Source organism: Schistocerca nitens, chromosome 2 (genome assembly GCF_023898315.1).
Source record: "Schistocerca nitens isolate TAMUIC-IGC-003100 chromosome 2, iqSchNite1.1, whole genome shotgun sequence".
Classification (NCBI taxonomy): Eukaryota; Metazoa; Arthropoda; class Insecta; order Orthoptera; family Acrididae; genus Schistocerca; species Schistocerca nitens.
This window is the reverse complement of record NC_064615.1, coordinates 833,795,621-833,815,756: the sequence shown is the minus strand read 5'-3', so window position 1 is coordinate 833,815,756 and position 20,136 is coordinate 833,795,621. Positions and strand designations below refer to the sequence as shown.

At 39.3% G+C, this 20,136-nt stretch overlaps 1 protein-coding gene across 1 annotated transcript in view; it reads right to left on the bottom strand.

Moving 5' to 3' along the window:
• The window catches only part of LOC126235371 (peroxidase-like), a 184,284-nt gene that overhangs the window by 28,809 nt on the left and 135,339 nt on the right, over positions 1-20,136 (bottom strand). The window contains exons 9-12 of the mRNA XM_049944093.1: positions 14,018-14,131; positions 13,775-13,907; positions 8,488-8,615; positions 1,652-1,854 (exon numbers count right to left, since the gene is read on the bottom strand). Of these exons, the coding sequence (XP_049800050.1) occupies positions 1,652-1,854; positions 8,488-8,615; positions 13,775-13,907; positions 14,018-14,131 (578 nt within the window). The remainder of the gene's footprint in view (positions 1-1,651; positions 1,855-8,487; positions 8,616-13,774; positions 13,908-14,017; positions 14,132-20,136) is intronic.

The following is a 20,136-nucleotide window of genomic DNA, read 5'->3' as shown; positions in this document are numbered from 1 at the left end:
TGAGGCCCTATTATTACAAAGTACTGCATAGCCTTTGACTCATTTTGCAGTCAGAGATGCTTGTGTGTGCACTGTGTTTTGTTGTTATAAATGGCGCATTTTCTTTGCAACCGAAGTTTTATTTTGGTGTTATTCTTTCATTTGTGTTTTATGGCCACAGTATTATTCTGGAGTAGTAGACTAAAATAAAAATCTTTGTTAGAGTATCAGTTTCTACCAGTTAAAATTACAAAAATTTAACTGAAAACTCAAACAGTGTAAAATTCCCAGAATTCTAGAAATTTAAATGTTTTCTCGTATTTCTCCCAGACGGAAAAATTCAGGGATTTTTCCCAGTCGTCCCAGGGCATATATACCCTGATAATGGCACAGAAAACTTAAGGTATGGCACAGCCACTAGACCTAACATGTCAGACATTTAATGGCTGCTGTCCAAATTACCACTTGTGTGAACCAGGGTGATTGTGTTGTGTAATTAGTGGCATGACATTCTGTCACACTAGAAACTTAGCCCATATGATAATTGTGACTGCAAACTGAAAAAATTTGTTCTTATTGGAAACTCCAAATATTGATATCAGGATGCTAAATGCAGATGCAGATACAGAACTAATCTGGAAAGACCAAGTTGTGCCACTCTAGGGTCCAGTGTTGTCATTGGGTGCACCACTGTTAGCTCACCTCTCTCCTCTCATGCCAAAGAAAGCAGCAGCAATGGTCTCTGTGCTGACAATACATGATGCTGCAGACGTAGTCACACTATCAGTGTAGATACTTGTCTAGCTCAAACAAGCCATATCCTGACAGAAGGTACATGATGTGGCTGTATGATCCTGCATGGCTAAGCAAACTAAATATTTTTCATTTGGGTGTTACTCAGGCAGGATACAGAGATTTCCACAGCATTTGGCATGGTTCTCCTGAATCCATCGATTTTTGTATTCACATGACAGTCATGGGATCCCAATTGACACAAGCTACAATATTGTGGAATGACTAATCACAGTTTCATAGGCTATTACCCTGCTGCCATCAGATTCAGCATGAGCTGATCAGTTTTTCTCCTTCGTACGTGAGGCATAACATGATCTTCTCACAGACAACATATTTTCAAGTGCAATTTCTGAATAAGAAACACATTTTGTAACCTGTTCTGATACAAAGAATGTGAAAGGTATTATTCCTGTCTGCTTTGAGTGGATGCACTGAAATGTTAATCACTTGCATATCCAAGCATGTAGCACAAGCCATGCCAATTTGATATCTCATCCTCTCTAAACTGAGCAGTAACAGTGTTTTTACCACATTCTACAAATTCACATTGTTTACTCTAATTTTTTGCTTCATGTTTTTAACATTTGTGAATTTCAATGTATTCTTAAAACAGTGTACATATTGCATTTAATTACTGGCTCAAATCTGTATGTTTGCCTTCATTACTGTCAAAAATTGTGGAAATTGATTATATAATATTGCTACAGTATTTTAATGTATCCAGTGATTCCTTCACACAAGCACAACATTTACTGTAAATAGAATTATACACTGAATTTTGAATCAGACGGTCCATACCATTACTTCTTGTCTGTCACAATCTTTTAAAACTGAATACATGGTTATACAAATGGGTATATGAAAGTTCAGTACCTACTCATAAACCTTGTGGTAATGGCCAACAGTAGTATTATCCATTATGTGAAGCATGCTTGAGAAACGATCCATTCGTTGGAGTCCACAGAACTCACGAAATTCGTTGTAACTAGGAATGCCATGTTCTCTTGCTCGGAGAATATTTAGTGAAGCAAGGTCCATTCCATAATGATGAGTTGGTTTCTGAAAGAGGTGATTTGTCACCTGAAAAGAACAATGATTTTTGCTGATAAATAAAACTGTTGATTAATCTCATTCAGTTTCTCCACTGGCTGCAACAGAAATCAGAAATGTCATACTCCACAAATATAGAGATACATGTGATCTGTTTGACAGTAGCCATATATTAGTCATTAAATAGCAGCGAATCCTACTTTGACTAAAATTGAGAAAATCTATACATCAAATGGATTAGAAAGACAATACATTTTCCTGAGTGCATGGCGAAGAATCTAAGCCCAGAGGACAGCAGACAAAAAGGCAAAAGTGTAAAATTATGAGATTCTAAATCATCACAAAGAGAGCTGTAAATTTCAGTAACTCATCAAAAAATAATGAAGAAGAAATCTACACATATGCTTTGTAAACCATGATAAAGTCACAATACGCGGTATCTCCCATTGTATCAAGTATTCAGGCTTCTCAACATTCCCTAGATATATGGGATACAAGAAGAATAACTGTTTAATGTATGTGTGTGCATGTTGCAATTATTTTAATCTTGTTTTCATGGTCTCTATGTTAGTATAAGTAAGAGACTGTAGAATAACCCCAGGTTGTTCACTTAACACTGGCTCTTGAAACCTTGTAAGTTGGCTTTCTCAAGAATTATTGGGGTCTATTTGCATGCCTCAGCAAATTTAGGTTTTTCGGGAGTTTCATGATGCTCTCTCAACAGTCTAAGAAATCTCTCAAATGTTTGTGCTGCCTTTCTTTGTAAATATTCAGTATCTATTAGTACTGTTTGGGTCCCACATGCTTGAGCAAAATTCTAAGATGGAATGCATGAGTGATTTGTAAGTAATCTCCTTTGTAGAATGACTCAATTTTTCATTGTTCTACCAATCAAACAAAGCCTACCACACATTTTATGTAGACCTTATGCTAAGTGATCATATCATTACATATCCCCACAAACTCTTACAGCCAGGTAACTGTATGAGGTTAATGACAAATAGTGACTCACAGATATTGCAGTCATTGTTGTTGTTGTTGTCTTCAGTCCTCAGACTGGTTTGATGCAGCTCTCCATGCTACTCTATCCTGTGCAAGCTTCTTCATCTCCCAGTACCTACTGCAACCTACATCCTTCTGAATCTGCTTAGTGTATTCATCTCTTGGTCCCCCCCTACGATTTTTACCCTCCACGATGCCCTCCAATACTAAATTGGTGATCCCTTGATGCCTCAGAACATGTCCTACCAACCGATCCCTTCTTCTGGTCAAGTTGTGCCACAAACTCCTCTTCTCCCCAATCCTATTCAATACGTCCTCATTAGTTATGTGATCTACCCATCTAATCTTCAGCATTCTTCTGTAGCACCACATTTTGAAAGCTTCTATTCTCTTCTTGTCCAAACTATTTACCGTCCATGTTTCACTTCCATACATGGCTACACTCCATACAAATACTTTCAGAAATGACTTCCTGACATTTAAATCTATACTCGATGTTAACAAATTTCTCTTCTTCAGAAACGATTTCCTTGCCATTGCCAGTCTACATTTTATATCCTCTCTACTTCGACCATCATCAGTTATTTTACTCCCTAAATAGCAAAACTCCTTTACTACTTTAAGTGTCTCATTTCCTAATCTAATACCCTCAACATCACCCGACTTAATTCGACTACATTCCATTATCCTCGTTTTGCTTTTGTTGATGTTCATCTTATATCCTCCCTTCAAGACACCATCCATTCCGTTCAACTGCTCTTCCAAGTCCTTTGCTGTCTCCGACAGAATTACAATGTCATCGGCGAACCTCAAAGTTTTTATTTCTTCTCCATGGATTTTAATACCTACTCCGAATTTTTCTTTTGTTTCCTTTACTGCTTGCTCAATATACAGATTGAATAACATTGGGGAGAGGCTACAACCCTGTCTTACTCCCTTCCCAACCGCTGCTTCCCTTTCATGTCCCTCGACTCTTATAACTGCCATCTGGTTTCTGTACAAATTGTAAATAGCCTTTCGCTCCCTGTATTTTACCCCTGCCACGTTTAGAATTTGAAAGAGAGTATTCCAGTTAACATTGTCAAAAGCTTTCTCTAAGTCTACAAATGCTAGAAACGTAGGTTTGCCTTTCCTTAATCTTTCTTCTAAGACAAGTCGTAAGGTCAGTATTGCCTCACGTGTTCCAGTATTTCTACGGAATCCAAACTGATCTTCCCCGAGGCCGGCTTCTACTAGTTTTTCCATTTGCCTGTAAAGAATTCGTGTTAGTATTTTGCAGCTGTGGCTTATTAAACTGATTGTCCGGTAATTTTCAAATCTGTCAACACCTGCTTTCTTTGGGATTGGAATTATTATATTCTTCTTGAAGTCTGAGGGTATTTCACCTGTTTCATACATCTTGCTCACCAGATAGTAGAGTTTTGTCAGGACTGGCTCTCCCAAGGCCGTCAGTAGTTCCAATGGAATGTTGTCTACTCCGGGGGCCTTGTTTCGACTCAGGTCTTTCAGTGCTCTGTCAAACTCTTCACGCAGTATCTTATCTCCCATTTCATCTTCATCTACATCCTCTTCCATTTCCATAATATTGCCCTCAAGTACATCGCCCTTGTATAGACCCTCTATATACTCCTTCCACCTTTCTGCTTTCCCTTCTTTGCTTAGAACTGGGTTTCCATCTGAGCTCTTGATGTTCATACAAGTGGTTCTCTTATCTCCAAAGGTCTCTTTAATTTTCCTGTAGGCAGTATCTATCTTACCCCTAGTGAGAAAAGCCTCTACATCCTTACATTTGTCCTCTAGCCATCCCTGCTTAGCCATTTTGCACTTCCTGTCGATCTCATTTTTGAGACGTTTGTATTCCTTTTTGCCTGCTTCATTTACTGCATTTTTATATTTTCTCCTTTCATCAATTAAATTCAATATTTCTTCTGTTACCCAAGGATTTCTACTAGCCCTCGTCTTTTTACCTATTTGAGCCTCTGCTGCCTTCACTACTTCATCCCTCAAAGCTACCCATTCCTCTTCTACTGTATTTCTTTCCCCCATTCCTGTCAATTGTTCCCTTATGTTCTCCCTGAAACTCTGTACAACATCTGGTTCTTTCAGTTTATCCAGGTCCCATCTCCTTAAATTCCCACCTTTTTGCAGTTTCTTCAGTTTTAATCTACAGGTCATAACCAATAGATTGTGGTCAGAGTTCACATCTGCCCCTGGCAATGTCTTACAATTTAAAACCTGGTTCCTAAATCTCTGTCTTACCATTATATAATCTATCTGATACCTTTTAGTATCTCCAGGGTTCTTCCATGTATACAACCTTCTATCATGATTCTTAAACCAAGTGTTAGCTATGATTATGTTGTGCTCTGTGCAAAATTCTACCAGGCGGCTTCCTCTTTCATTTCTTAGCCCCAATCCATATTTACCTACTACGTTTCCTTCTCTCCCTTTTCCTACACTCGAATTCCAGTCACCCATGACTATTAAATTTTCATCTCCCTTCACTATCTGAATAATTTCTTTTATTTCATCATACGTTTCTTCAATTTCTTCGTCATCTGCAGAGCTAGTTGGCATATAAACTTGTACTACTGTAGTAGGTGTGGGTTTCGTATCTATCTTGGCCACAATAATGCGTTCACTATGCTGTTTGTAGTAGCTTACCCGCATTCCTATTTTCCTATTCATTATTAAACCTACTCCTGCATTACCCCTATTTGACTTTGTGTTGATAACCCTGTAGTCACCTGTCCAGAAGTCTTGTTCCTCCTGCCACCGAACTTCACTAATTCCCACTATATCTAACTTTAACCTATCCATTTCCCTTTTTAAATTTTCTAACCTACCTGCCCGATTAAGGAATCTGACATTCCGCCCTCCGATCCGTAGAACGCCAGTTTTCTTTATCCCGATAACGACGTCCTCATGAGTAGTCCCTGCCCGGAGATCCGAATGGGAACTATTTTACCTCTGGAATATTTTACCCAAGAGGATGCCATCATCATTTAACCATACAGTAAAGTTGCATGCCCTCAGCAAAAATAACGGCTGTAGTTTCTCCTTGCTTTCGGCCATTTGCAGTACCAGCACAGCAAGGCCGTTTTGGTTAGTGTTACAATGCCAGATCAGTCAATCATCCAGACAGACAACCCTCCATTGTGGTTGCACCTACGGTACGACTATCTGTATCGCTGAGGCATGCAAGCCTCCCCACCAAAGGAAAGGTCTGTGGTTCATGGGTGGGAAGTGACTGCTATGAAAGAGGAATCATATCAGAAGACTTCATACAATGCAGGACAATTACCATGCCTTAAAGAGGAAAGACAGTTGAATGCACCAATTATAGAATAATATCAATGTTATTACATGCCAGAACTTATCTTACCTTCTCTGACCCAGAAAAAGTCTTTGAAAATGTGAACAGTGAGCTACTCTTTAGAACTACAAAAAATAGGAATTGACTGGAAGGACAGAAGAATGATTAGAGAAGACAAAGGGAATAAAAGCCAACTGCGAAAGGACGCATTGCATCAGATTTGCTGATGACATCATAAAAGTTGCAGACTCTAAAAAAAGAAATAAATAGAAAGGTACAAGTCCTATGAGACACTCTTCAACTATGGAAATTAAAAGTGAATGAACAGGAAACAAAACTAATGGTAGTATGGAAAATATGAGAGAAATTAAAACCAATACAAAAACTGATAACATTAAAACTGATCATGAAAGACAATATGAGGGAAATCAAAACCAATATAAAAACTGATCACATCAAAATTTATCAGGTAAAACAATTTTGTTGTCTTGGTAGTATAATCACAGAGGACAATAGATGCTTAATGGTTGTGGAGAGAAGGATTGAAATCACAAAACTGCATCTACGACTGAGAGAAACATTTTAAGCAGCACACATATGAATACAGCTACATCAAAAAATCTTTCGCAAAATCATTTGTATGCAGTTTACTGCTCTATGGAAGTCAAAGTTCGACTATGGATGAATTGGAATGGAATCAACTTCAAGCTGCTGAAATATGGATATGGCAGAAAATGACAAAAACAAGCTGGATGGAAAGAAAATTCAACCTGGAGGTCTTAAGGGAAATAAACAAAGAGAGAAGATTCTTAAAGGAATGGAAAAGAGAAAAATAAAATTTATTGTTCAAGTCATCAAACACAACACCTTCATCATTAGTACTCTTTAAGGGAAAGCGCTGAGAAATTAAGGAAGAGGACAGCCTAGGATGAAGTGTTTAGAAGACATGGAGAAGAAGATAGGAAGTAACATTTACATGGAACTGAAACAAACAACCAATGATAGAAGAGAGTGGTTGCATCAATTAGGCATTGCTTCTTAGAATATAAATAAGAAAAATAACACTCCTGTATCTCCTGTTGTAAAGGAACATTTTAAAATTGAGCTCAGCATTTATTCTTTTAGTTTGCTACTCTCGTTTTGGCAGCTGTGCATCCATGAATCTCTGGAACAACTTTGGTGCCATTGACAGCCTTTACATATTACCAGAATTTCTTTGGGTTTTGTGGGAAATCTTTTGATAAGACTCTGCTATTGTAATCTTTGAGGTCTTCATGCATGGCCTTCTGACAGCTAAACACATTTCATTTAATATTTTTCTTGCTATCTTTGTCACACACAATAATGGTCTATTCATTCCCTCAAATCATGGGAACAGCAAAAGACACATAACTTTCCAATTTTTTTCATACAAGCATAACAAAATGAACATGTGATCTGTTGTCACAGAGTATGAAAAATGTAAGTTCCAGTGTTTCTAAGTATAACTGAAACAAAATATATAAAAATTAAATAAACAGATTTGGATCTCCAGACCTACCTGCTATCACAAATTCTTTGAAAAATATCTGGTCAGAAAAAATAAAATAACTAAATCATAAAGACACAACTATAAATTTTGGGGTCAAACATTTGGATAACATCAAAATTATTCAGGTACAGAAGCAAAACATTTAGTGCAGCAAGAGGAAGTGTCACAAAGGGGATATTTTAGTAAACAAATCCCCATTGTAGCCTACACTACATTGCCTTTCCATTTTGTAAACTTGTGCATATTTTTAATGTTGTGTATAATTAGGACAGAATAAGATACTCATCAGGATAATAAAGGAACTAAATCACCAAACTGGAACAAAGTTTGTCAAAGTGAGAATATGAACCAATTGGATGAAAATAATGTGTGACAAGAAGCTTGAACTACAACAGAAAATTCTTTCAACAGGACAAAGCACCTCCCCACAAAGATGCTTTGATATTTGGAGAACTGAAGAAATGGAGCTTCCAGAAATGTACTTGAAAACTCAATTTATTCTCTGGAAAAATGTTGATGACTTACAGTGACCTGAAACAGGTCTACATGATAAAAAATGAAAAATCCCAGAGTTGGCTAATGGAAACATTGTTATTGTAGCTAAGTGGAAAACAAAAACCAAGAAAGTAATAAAAATCTGGAAAGGCAGCCGAAAGAAATATATGTCTCTCTTAAAGTATTATAGAAAAGAAGGAATTCATAACAAATACAGCAGCAATTTCCTGTTAAGATTAAGGTGAGGTTTGTTTTCAGTGATTAAGATATTTTGTTCAAGGAGAGGTTCTTATGTATCAAGTAACCATATTTTTCTTACCTCTTGAGTAATGCCATCATCCATTGCTTGTGGCACTTGATTAATCATTCCCATTACATACTGGTCATATCTTCCAGGCTTGTAAAGATCAAATGGCTGTTTTAACATTCCACTCAGACGCTGAGCACCTAAAATGTTAAGAGAGAAATGGCAAGCAGGTACTAAACGTTTCAACATGTATTCAATACAATATGCCATTCACAAATTCTTATATTATCTTTCTTGAAGTCAGAAGATTTTTTTAAATTAAAGGCTTTTGTTCACCCAAATCTCTGATAAAAGAAAATTATGTGACTTCACAAAATACACTAGAAGAATATTCAGTTACTAATAACAACTAAATTTCCCAGTTTTATTTCAGGTAATGGTGTTCAAAGAGTGCTGGGATAACAGTTCTAAGGTATTTAAATTGTCAGTACTGAATCCAGCTTCAGAAAACTGGAGTGAACAAAGTTGGAAATTAACAAGCTTCTCACCTGATACTCATTTTTACAGCCCAACGTATCACAGTTCAGTTCATACAGTAATTTAATGAGATTATTTTTAGATTCAAAATTTCCTCAGTCAATTTCAAATAACCATCATGAACAGACAAGAGAGATGATTTGTAAGTTTATTCACAGTGTCAGTTGACACTTTCAATCTTGCATTGAACACATGTCAAGTTAATACACTGTATTTAAAACTTCACCAACAAACATTGATAACAGCTATGTCATAAACTGAGGGCCATTATCCATTGTAAATGGATTATTTTCTGCCCATCATTGCTAAGCTATACACATTAGACATCCATAAGGTCCTGAGAATGTATAAGAATAGCTGCATATAAATTATGATACATCACTGCACTATATGTAATAACCATTCCAACACAAATGTTTACAGAAAAAATTTGTTGTTGATGTAATAGCAAATGAATTATCCTGATTTAATATAATTGCCCATGAAAGGCAATGTTTCATAACTGAGTTCTAGTGCAGCAAACAATTTTAATCTGTCAGGAAGGTTCAAAACAAAACACACTCCACTGCAGAATAAATGATTCATTCTGGATGCCACTGGTTCTCTTCCATCGCCTTCCTTAAGAGCAATATCAGGATAGAAAACACTTCAGTACAAGAATAAATTGCATGAGAATATTGTTTAGGGTCTTCTTTAGATGTGTTACACTTTCCAGAATTCTTCCAGCAGACCAAAGTCATCTGTACACTGCACCAGTGTTTAGTCAAGTCATATTGCTAGCTTTAGATATTTAACTAATGATAATGGTTTCAGTGATTTATTGCTAATGCTATAGTTGAACACTTCTGGTCTTTTTCTCTTCACTGGCTTTACAAGTGAAGGTCAAACATTGGAGAAATAACCAAATAGCACTTAGTTTAGTAAGCATTTCACAAAACAGATATTTCTATTTTATTACCATAAGACCAAGGCTGGGGATTTTCTAAAGTAACAATTTTGCTTTCAGTGTTTTTATGGCTATGGAATTAGTTTGATGAAACCTAAACCAAACCAAAATGAGTTATAGCTTAATTATTAATAATTTTCCTTCTGGATTTTGTGTGTTCACTTGCTATAACTAAAGTCGGAATTTCATTATTTGTTTTCTGTTAAAGTGTATTAATATTTTTCTGCAGACAAATGCATCAGCAGTGAACAATCCAAATTCACCGTCTGTATGGTTTCTTTCATATGCCTCAAAAACTAAAGTGATGCTATTATACTTCCCTGAGGCAGGAAAACAGTAAAAGAAAGAAGAAGATAAAGATAATTGTTTTTCATAGTGACTGTATATGACAAGGAATTATTTCTGTCTTTCAATAATTCTCCAAGCCAATGACATACCACACATGGAAAGATATTCTGGTATGGTGCCTGACAGATCCATTAAAAGTGCATTAAAAGTGCAAGTGCATGCTGATTTTCCAACCTGCAAGGAACTATGAGTGAATACAATGAGTTGTATTCCAAATAGGTGTTAATTCCCAAAGACATGAATAACTTTGGATATCACAGGAAAATTCAGTTGAGAACACTAATAAATTATGAGACAGGACTGCTGAACAGTGCACTAAAATTCAAGAGCAAAATTCATTCTACACTATAAGTGAATTTTTTAGCATAAATGAGTCTGCATGTGTGTGGTTATATTGTATAACAGGGATGTCCCATTAGTACAAGCATAAGTATAAATTATTTTATTGTTGTAAAAAAATCATATTGATTTTCAAGTGTTAAGATACTGTTACATCCTAAATGCAATCAAGAGTAAACCCAAAAGCAGGATTGTCAATGGAGAACAACACTTAGCACTGAAAGTATGTTTTTTACAGACACCAATGTACTGTACAGATGGAACAGAACTTCTTCCTGAATAGAGAGTTCTGTCATTGTATCTATATGCAGCACATTTCATGGCTTTGTTGCCTTTCCGGCTGTGTCTAAAGTTGTCATTGGAGCCAACTGCAGCATCTGAGATGGGTCAAACTGTCACATCCTCTTCAATATGATGAGTATTGAAGGTAGCCCTGCCTGGTGAAGGTTTGTTAGCATCAAGTGAGCCATTAGTTTCCTTGAAAGGGAAGCTCCAACTAGCCTGAGCACTGTAGTAGTGTTCTTAAGGTGACTTGGATAACATTCTGCACCTTTGTCTTCTTGATGGAGGATCATAATTCAACAAGTGACAAAGAATACAAGACAGCCCAAAGTAGCATTTTAGTGACTTTTCTGATAGTCTCACTTCCCACAAAGGAATAGAATTCCATACAAAGTCTGCCAAGCTGTATCTCACTGGCTGGTGTTTGGCACAACAGTGCTCTCATTCCTTCTCCTGGGTGTCCAGGGACCATGTGTGTTCTAGCTCACTTGCTTCTTGGGTCCTGGTGATAAGATGTTTCACATACTTATCTTAAGTACTATCCAACTGAAATGGGAACCGTATACCCAGTGTCATTTTGGCCTCATGACCACAGAGCAGAAAGAACAGTGTGAAGCCTGTAGTGTATTGCTTTGCTGTGTTATATGTAAATTTCAGCACACCTCTCTGTTCAGCATCAACACTGAGTGCATATCCACCAATGTCTTATTAAAGCATTCTGTGTGGCCATTTATCTGTGGGTGAAAGGCAGTAGTCATCCTGTGGGTGATGTATCGTGAAATAATCTTTGCTACTAGTCTCCACTGAAAATCTGATCTACAATCAGATAACATCACATGGGGTGCTCCATGCTTCAAAATGACATCTTCTACAAGGAATTTTGTATTTTTTGTGCACTCATGATGCCTTGTTTCATCTGAAAAGAGGTAAAATTGCAGCTTATCAGACAACAATGCATGCCTCCATTCACCTACTGCCCAGTTTGTGTTGTTTGGTTCACTGAAGATGTGCAACTTAATGTTTCTCTGTGAGCAACGACATTCTGCACGGTATTCAACTTCAAATCTCCATTACCAGCAGTTCCTTATCCTCAGAAATAGGATGAGTTGGACTTGCATTCACAGCAATTCCTGTCACTGATGAAGTGAGGCACTTTTCTATAGTCCTTGTTCCTACTCCAGGTTAAATAGCTGTGAGTGGCATATAATTCACTGTAGACACATCGGGCAGTTCGCATTGATACACCAAAAACCAGGCAACTTCATTCATGGTTTGATTATGTGCACACCCATTAAACACATTAGCTCCTTTCTGTATTCTGTCACATTGACACATCTAACTGTGCTGATTCCATACAATTTACTGGCGCACACACACACACACACACACACACACACACACACAAACACACACACACACACACACACACACACACACACACCTTCACTGCCATGACTTACATGAGTGCTGGAGGGTCACATGACCACATGCTACAAGTTCCATGTGATCTACAGTGCTTCAAACTGACCAGTGTGTTCTTTCAGGATGTAACTAGTATTCTGTACAATGAGCTTATATATCAAAATAAGACATAAGAGTTACTAGAAGTTAATGCAGCACTTATTCCTCTAACCCCTCAGGAGCTACATATTCAAAATTGTCTATCAATTCCAGAATACAGAAGAAGAGCACTAAATGTGGAATGAAAAGATATATTGGAAGAGTGAAGTGCTTGTCAAACTGTTTCTGTGTGCACTGCTGCATTTCCAATGGTACTGTTCATCTGCAGTTTTTCTGTCAGTCAGAAACACATGCAACTGCCAAGAATTTGGATATGGTTGTTTGTGAAAGGAATATACAGGGTGACACAAAAGTCTCTTAACATCTGAAAGTTCAGTACCTCAAGGAATAATGTAGGTAGAGAGCGAAGAATTGACATACATGCTTGAAATGACATGATGTTTTATTGAAACAAAAACAGTGCACAAAATGATGAACAGCTGGTGTGTCATATGATCCAAATATAATGTTTAGCACAGCAATTGATTTTTACTAAAGATGGTGTTCTCCATAACAAATGCTTAACATGTTGGCCATCGTTCATCAACAAGACTCAAGTCAAGGGACAATGTTGTGAACAGCATTGTACAGCACATCAGTAGGTCCAGTGAGATATTACCACTGGATGTTGTCTGTTAACATGAGATTGGACGATTGTGTTAGCCTTGCGACTTCAGCTAAACCCATAACCAATAATCACACAGATTGAGGTCCAGGGACCTGGGAGGTCAAGCACGATGCAAATGGCAGCTCAGCACTTGATCATCACCAAGCAATGTATGCAAGAGATCTTTCACATGTATAGTAATATGGGATGGAATGCCATCGTGCATAAAACTCATACCTTCCAGGAGGTGTTTAACAGACAAGCTATGGATGATGTGATTCTTTAACTTATCAGCATACCTCGCACCCACCATGCTGACAATTTGAAAAGCAGTGCCCCACATTTCCTCAAAGAAAAAGGGTCTAATCATGACTGATGTGGTACATCCACACCACACAGTGACTTTCTCGTCGTGCAAGGGGGGGTTCCATGACAGTTCTACGAACTTTGGTAGCCAAAATTCTGCAGTTGTGGGTAGTGACACACCCCCAGAGTGTGAAATGGGCCTCATCAGCCCAGTGCCATCTGTTGGCCAGTTTTAGTACAAGTTTTTGTTTTCAGTAACACTCTATGTCATTTCAGGCATGTGTGTCACATTTCACCTCTCTACCTACTTTATTCTATGAATTCATGCATTTTCAAATATTAATGGACTTTTGGGTCACTTAGTATTTATCCACAGCAGTACAATGTTTATTTTTACTAGGAACATTACAGAAGATTATTCTAAAGATATTTACCAATGAACCTATGACTCACACTCCAGAGCTGAACAACATTTGGTAACAGAGAATGGCCAAATCGAAAGGCTGCTGTAACAAATGATGATGTCATTGTAGCATCTACTGTTGGATCATACTTATTCAAATAACCCTGAAAACAGAAAAATATATGGTATTTTACAAAAGTTATATTCTGCCTTTTAATTTTATATTCATTTTACTAGATGTGTCATGTCATTCTGAAGATAATAAGACTCTTACTTCATCCAACAATGAAAGCTCATGTTTTTCCATTGAATTACGCCCCAGGAGCATGGGTAAAAACTCATGATATGTAATGTGTTGGACAAGTGCTGCAATAATGTGTCTTGTCTCCTAGAACAAAAGTTTCAAAGTTACATGATTGAATGATAACATTTAAATACAATTCACTGTGATAAAAGTGCCATGGACTGTACTCACAAGCACAATTATAACTGCTCAACTAAAACAGAATAGAAATTCAACTAATTTATCCTATATCATTAAAGCATGAAATATTAATAATAAATTTATGTGAAGAAAGATTTGCTGCAAAGTAGTTCTACTTATATTTCAGGAGACATAGTTCCATTTGTAACAAATTGGAGTAAGGCACCTGCCATATCCCAGTTGGTATGGATGTGAAAGTGACAGGATTACATTAGCATGTTTATCAGGTGAGGCTGCAAGAAGCCAATCACGTGTGTGAGTGGCATCATTTTGTCAGTTATTGTTATTAACGGCATCGTGTTTTTGTCATTCCTTGAGTTGTGTTAGTGTTCCCTCCAAGCATGAGCTAGTGTTTTTATTAAACTATGTATGTGAGTGCTTTCATCTCTGGTAAAAGTGAGAGGCCTGTTTTGTGGTGTTAAGCTTCAGTCTCATTCACCACTATTTTTAGAAGTTAGTGTTCAGTTTGGCTTGTTGTTTCTTTATCTATGTCTGTAAACATGTGTTTTAAGTGGTGCAGAGGAATATCATGTTTTATTGAGATGTTAAATTGTGAAGCTTTCCAACATTCCAATACCTTTCAATATTTATTACCCTTGTAGCAATGAGGTAGGTATCAGTTGATTTAGTATATGTTATTGACCTCAGTGTGCCACCATTCAACTCTGTAAAGTGTAGCTAGTTGCACCAACATTATGTAAACATCTGATGGAATTAAATTTTCCCTGGAGACATATGAATGTAGTGGTCAGTATGTCTGCCTTGTAAACAGGAGACATGGGTTCGAGTCCCGGCCATGGCACAAATTATAATCCATTGCTTCATTTTCTATCGTTATCCAACATTATGCAAACAACTCAATGAGTGTCAAGCTAATTGGTGTACATGTCACATATCTTCTTTATGTAGAGCTTTTGCTTTCACATTAACTTTGAAGAATTTGCTGATAGCTTGTAAATATCTTTCATGATTCACAAGTAAAAGGTACAACTGGCTGGGAAGTTGCTGCTATTGTAAGTTTAAATATTCACTATAATATTTTTTGTTTTAGTATTTGTCATTAGCACTCAGTTTGTTATCAAGTTTGGTGAATCATTATGCCTTCATAGTGTATGTATGCCTGAGTTATTGTTTTTTACATTCACAAGAGCTTGCAGCCATACAAATTGCTACCAGCAGAAAGATCAAAGATTTGTTGTATTACAGCTAAATGTGATCAAATATGTTTCAAGATCAAACTGTTGTGATTAGCCAGGGTGAAATCACTCTTACAACGATGTGTAAAGTTCGGATTAGTTTTCTATTAATAAATGATGAATTGAAATTTGTCCCGTATAACCAAAAGCATCTTCCATTCCCTGCCATTTAAATCCCCAGACTGTGATCAAGCTATATCTCTGCAATATCATATCTTCCAGGATTGCTAGTCCCTCAAGTTTTGCTCAAGAACTGTGTGGTCTGGAAGGTAAGAAATGAGGTATGACACTCAAGTTTTAATATGCCAGGAAGTTTCATACCAGCACACAATCTGCTGCCAGCCCTAGATATACGATAGTTCTGAACTGGGGCAAAAGCTTGTTACTGGCGCTCCCCCCACCCTCTCCCCCTTGAGCGTTTCAGATAGGACATCAAAAAATTTTTTTTTAAATCTGTTTTTCTAAAATATGTTCATTTCATAGCACACATGTTTCTGAACAGTTTGATATATAAAACACATATGTTTGTGGAAATGTAGGACATCTCATTTGTCTTAAGTGTGCCAAAGGGCAGTGCCACGCTTCTTCACACAGCATTCTTCTATCACACATCATTTTTCACTCTGTGGGATTCAAACATGTAGCTGCATTGGCTACCGTCGACAAGCTACTAGCTAATGCTCAAAGTTGCAGTGATGTCGGGGCACCAGTGACGAGACCTACAATGCCCTTGGCGCCACTGGAATCCCCTGGTAATCTGGACATCACTGCGGCTTCTGATACGCAACATCTATCCAGTCCGTCCTCACTCCAGAATGGGTGGCAGACAGTGGTGGGTTCGCATGTCACTGGGTGGAAGGCAAAATAGAGAGCAGGCCATGCAGCTGGCTCCCTATGTCTTAGCAGCAGGTGCAATGTGCTACCTAGTGTTGATGATAACTCTGAGCCAGCACAGGATGCCTCTCCTGTTGGGCCAGCGGTAGTTTTTCCTGCCCAGTCCGGACAAGTACAGAAGGTGGGTATGCTTGTCATTGGGAGCTTCAATGTTAGGCAAGTGATGGAGCCCCTCATGCAGATAGCAGGCAAGGTGGGAAAGAATTCCAGTGGGCTTTCAGTATGTTTGCTGAAAGGTGTCATCTGTAATGTGGAGGAGGCCCTGCCAGCAGCTATTGAGCACACTGGGTGCAACCGGCTGCATGTAGCGATACATGTCAGCACAAATGACACCTGTTGCTTGGGTTCTGAGACCATCCTCAGCTCCTTTCGGTGGCTGGCTGATTTGGTGAAGGCGACTAGCAACGCACGCAGGGTGCATGCTAAGCTGTCTATTTGTAGCATCGTATCCAGGGTTAATCACAGTCCTGTGGTTTGGAGCAGAGTGGAAGGTCTAAACCAGAGGCTCATATGACTCTGCGACGGTGTCGGATGCAAATTTCTCGACCTCCACTATTGGTTGCAGAATTGTAGGGTTTCCCTTAATGGGTCAGGCATGCATGACACGCAGGAGGAGGCTACTAGGGTACCAGAGTACGTGTGGCGTACACATGGGGATTTTTTAGGTGAGAGAACTTCTCGCTTGGGATCAAAGACGATTTGCTTGTTAAATCAGCCACACTGAACTCAGAGAATCTTGGTCCTTGTATATCAGAGATAGAAAAGATTGATATGATTTTAGTAAACTTCAGGAGCATCCAAGGAAATGTTCCAGAATTAGTATCACTTACTGAAGGTTATAATGCACAGATAGTATTGGGAACAGAAAGCGGGTTCCACCCAGACGTCAGATTGGAATGTTTATTGTAAGGATAGGTTAGTCGCTAATGGTGGCGGCATGTTTATTGCAATAAAAAATTTGATAAAATCTAGCGAGGTTATCACGGATTCTGAATGTGAATTAATCTCGGTGAAATTGACTATCAAAGAACAGTTAAAAATGGTGATCGGGTGCTTCTATAAACCATCTGGGTCAGGATCTGTAGTTGTAGAGCGCTTCAGACAGAACTTACAGAATATCATTACTAATTTTCCTGATCATGCCATGACTTAAACTTACCACATATAGAGTGGGAGTGTTATACCATCAAAACTGGTGCCAGAGACAGTGATTCGTATGGCATTGTTCTAGATGTCTTGTACGAAAACTACCTTGAGCAGATCGTTATAGAACAAACTCGAGAGGGTAACGTCTTAGATCTCCTACCTACAAACAGACTTATCAAATCGGTTAACATAGAAGAAGGTGTCAGTTAGACTGTGGTATCAGTGATCATAAGGCTGTGACAGCATCTATGATGACAATTCCTACAAGGAATGTTAAGAGAGGTAGGAAGATACACTCCTGGAAATGGAAAAAAGAACACATTGACACTGGTGTGTCAGACCCACCATACTTGCTCCGGACACTGCGAGAGGGCTGTACAAGCAATGATCACATGCACGGCACAGCGGACACACCAGGAACTGCGGTGTTGGCCGTCGAATGGCGCTAGCTGCGCAGCATTTGTGCACCGCCGCCGTCAGTGTCAGCCAGTTTGCCGTGGCATATGGAGCTCCATCGCAGTCTTTAACACTGGTAGCATGCCGCGACAGCGTGGACGTGAACCGTATGTGCAGTTGACGGACTTTGAGCGAGGGCGTATAGTGGGCATGCGGGAGGCCGGGTGGACGTACCGCCGAATTGCTCAACACGTGGGGCGTGAGGTCTCCACAGTACATCGATGTTGTCTCCAGTGGTCGGCGGAAGGTGCATGTGCCCATTGACCTGGGACCGGACCGCAGCGATGCACGGATGCACGCCAAGACCGTAGGATCCTACGCAGTGCCGTAGGGGACCGCACCGCCACTTCCCAGCAAATTAGGGACACTGTTGCTCCTGGGGTATCGGCGAGGACCATTCGCAACCATCTCCATGAAGCTGGGCTACGGTCCCGTACACCGTTAGGCCGTCTTCCGCTCACGCCCCAACATCGTGCAGCCCGCCTCCAGTGGTGTCGCGACAGGCGTGAATGGAGGGACGAATGGAGACGTGTCGTCTTCAGCGATGAGAGTCGCTTCTGCCTTGGTGCCAATGATGGTCGTATGCGTGTTTGGCGCCGTGCAGGTGAGCGCCACAAGCAGGACTGCATACGACCGAGGCACACAGGGCCAACACCCGGCATCATGGTGTGGGGAGCGATCTCCTACACTGGCCGTACACCACTGGTGATCGTCGAGGGGACACTGAATAGTGCACGGTACATCCAAACCGTCATTGAACCCATCGTTCTACCATTCCTAGACCGGCAAGGGAACTTGCTGTTCCAACAGGACAATGCACGTCCGCATGTATCCCGTGCCACCCAACGTGCTCTAGAAGGTGTAAGTCAACTACCCTGGCCAGCAAGATCTCCGGATCTGTCCCCCATTGAGCATGTTTGGGACTGGATGAAGCGTCGTCTCACGCGGTCTGCACGTCCAGCACGAACGCTGGTCCAACTGAGGCGCCAGGTTGAAATGGCATGGCAAGCCGTTCCACAGGACTACATCCAGCATCTCTACGATCGTCTCCATGGGAGAATAGCAGCCTGCATTGCTGCGAAGGTGGATATACACTGTACTAGTGCAGACATTGTGCATGCTCTGTTGCCTGTGTCTATGTGCCTGTGGTTCTGTCAGTGTGATCATGTGATGTATCTGACCCCAGGAATGTGTCAATAAAGTTTCCCCTTCCTGGGACAATGAATTCACGGTGTTCTTATTTCAATTTCCAGGAGTGTATATTTGCTCAGGAGGATGACAGGATACAAATTTCAGAATTCCTCAATAGTCAGCATCAAATATCTGGTGATGGGGACGAAGATGTGGAGAACAAGTGGAAAAAATTCAAAGGCTTCATTCAACATGACCTAGACAAGTTTGTTCCGAGCAAAGTTTCAGAGTTTTAAGGGATGGGAAAGATCCACCATGGTTTAATAGCCATGTTAGAAAGCGCTTCGTAAACAAAGAACACTTCATCTCAGATTCAAGAGAAGTAAAAACCTAGCTGACAAACAAAAGCTGAATGATGCGAAAATGAGCGTAAGGAGAGCAATGAGAGAAGCATTCAGTAATTTTGAAAATAAGACTTTGTCAACCGACCTGAGTAAAATTCCTAAGAGATTTTGGTCGTATGTAAATCAGTAAGTGGGTCAAAATCATCTATTCATTCTCTCAGCAATCACACTGGCACTGAAACATTAGATAATAGAGAGAAGGCTGAATTCGGTCTTCGGAAGTTGTTTCACCGCGAAAGATCGTAACATTCTCCCTCCTTTCAATTTGTCATGCGAACATTGAAATGGCAAATACTGGGATAACAGATCGCAGAACTGAAAAGCAGCTACAATGGCTTAGTAGCAGAAAGGCGTCAGGACCAGACGAGATACCATAAGATTCAATAAAGTTTATGCGTAAGAACTTACTCCCCTTCTAGCAGTAATTTATCGTAGATTGCTTGAGCAACGAAAAGTACCTAATGACTGGAAAAAAGCGCAGGTCATTTCCATTTTTAAGGAAGGCCGCAAGACAGATCCACACAATTATAGACCTACATCGTTGACATAAATCTGTTGTAGAATTATGGAACATGTTTTATGCTCAAGAATTATGACGTTTTTGGAAAATGAAAGTCGCCTCTATAAAAATCAACATGGATTCTGGAAACAGAGATCCTGCGAAACTCAGCTCACTATGTTC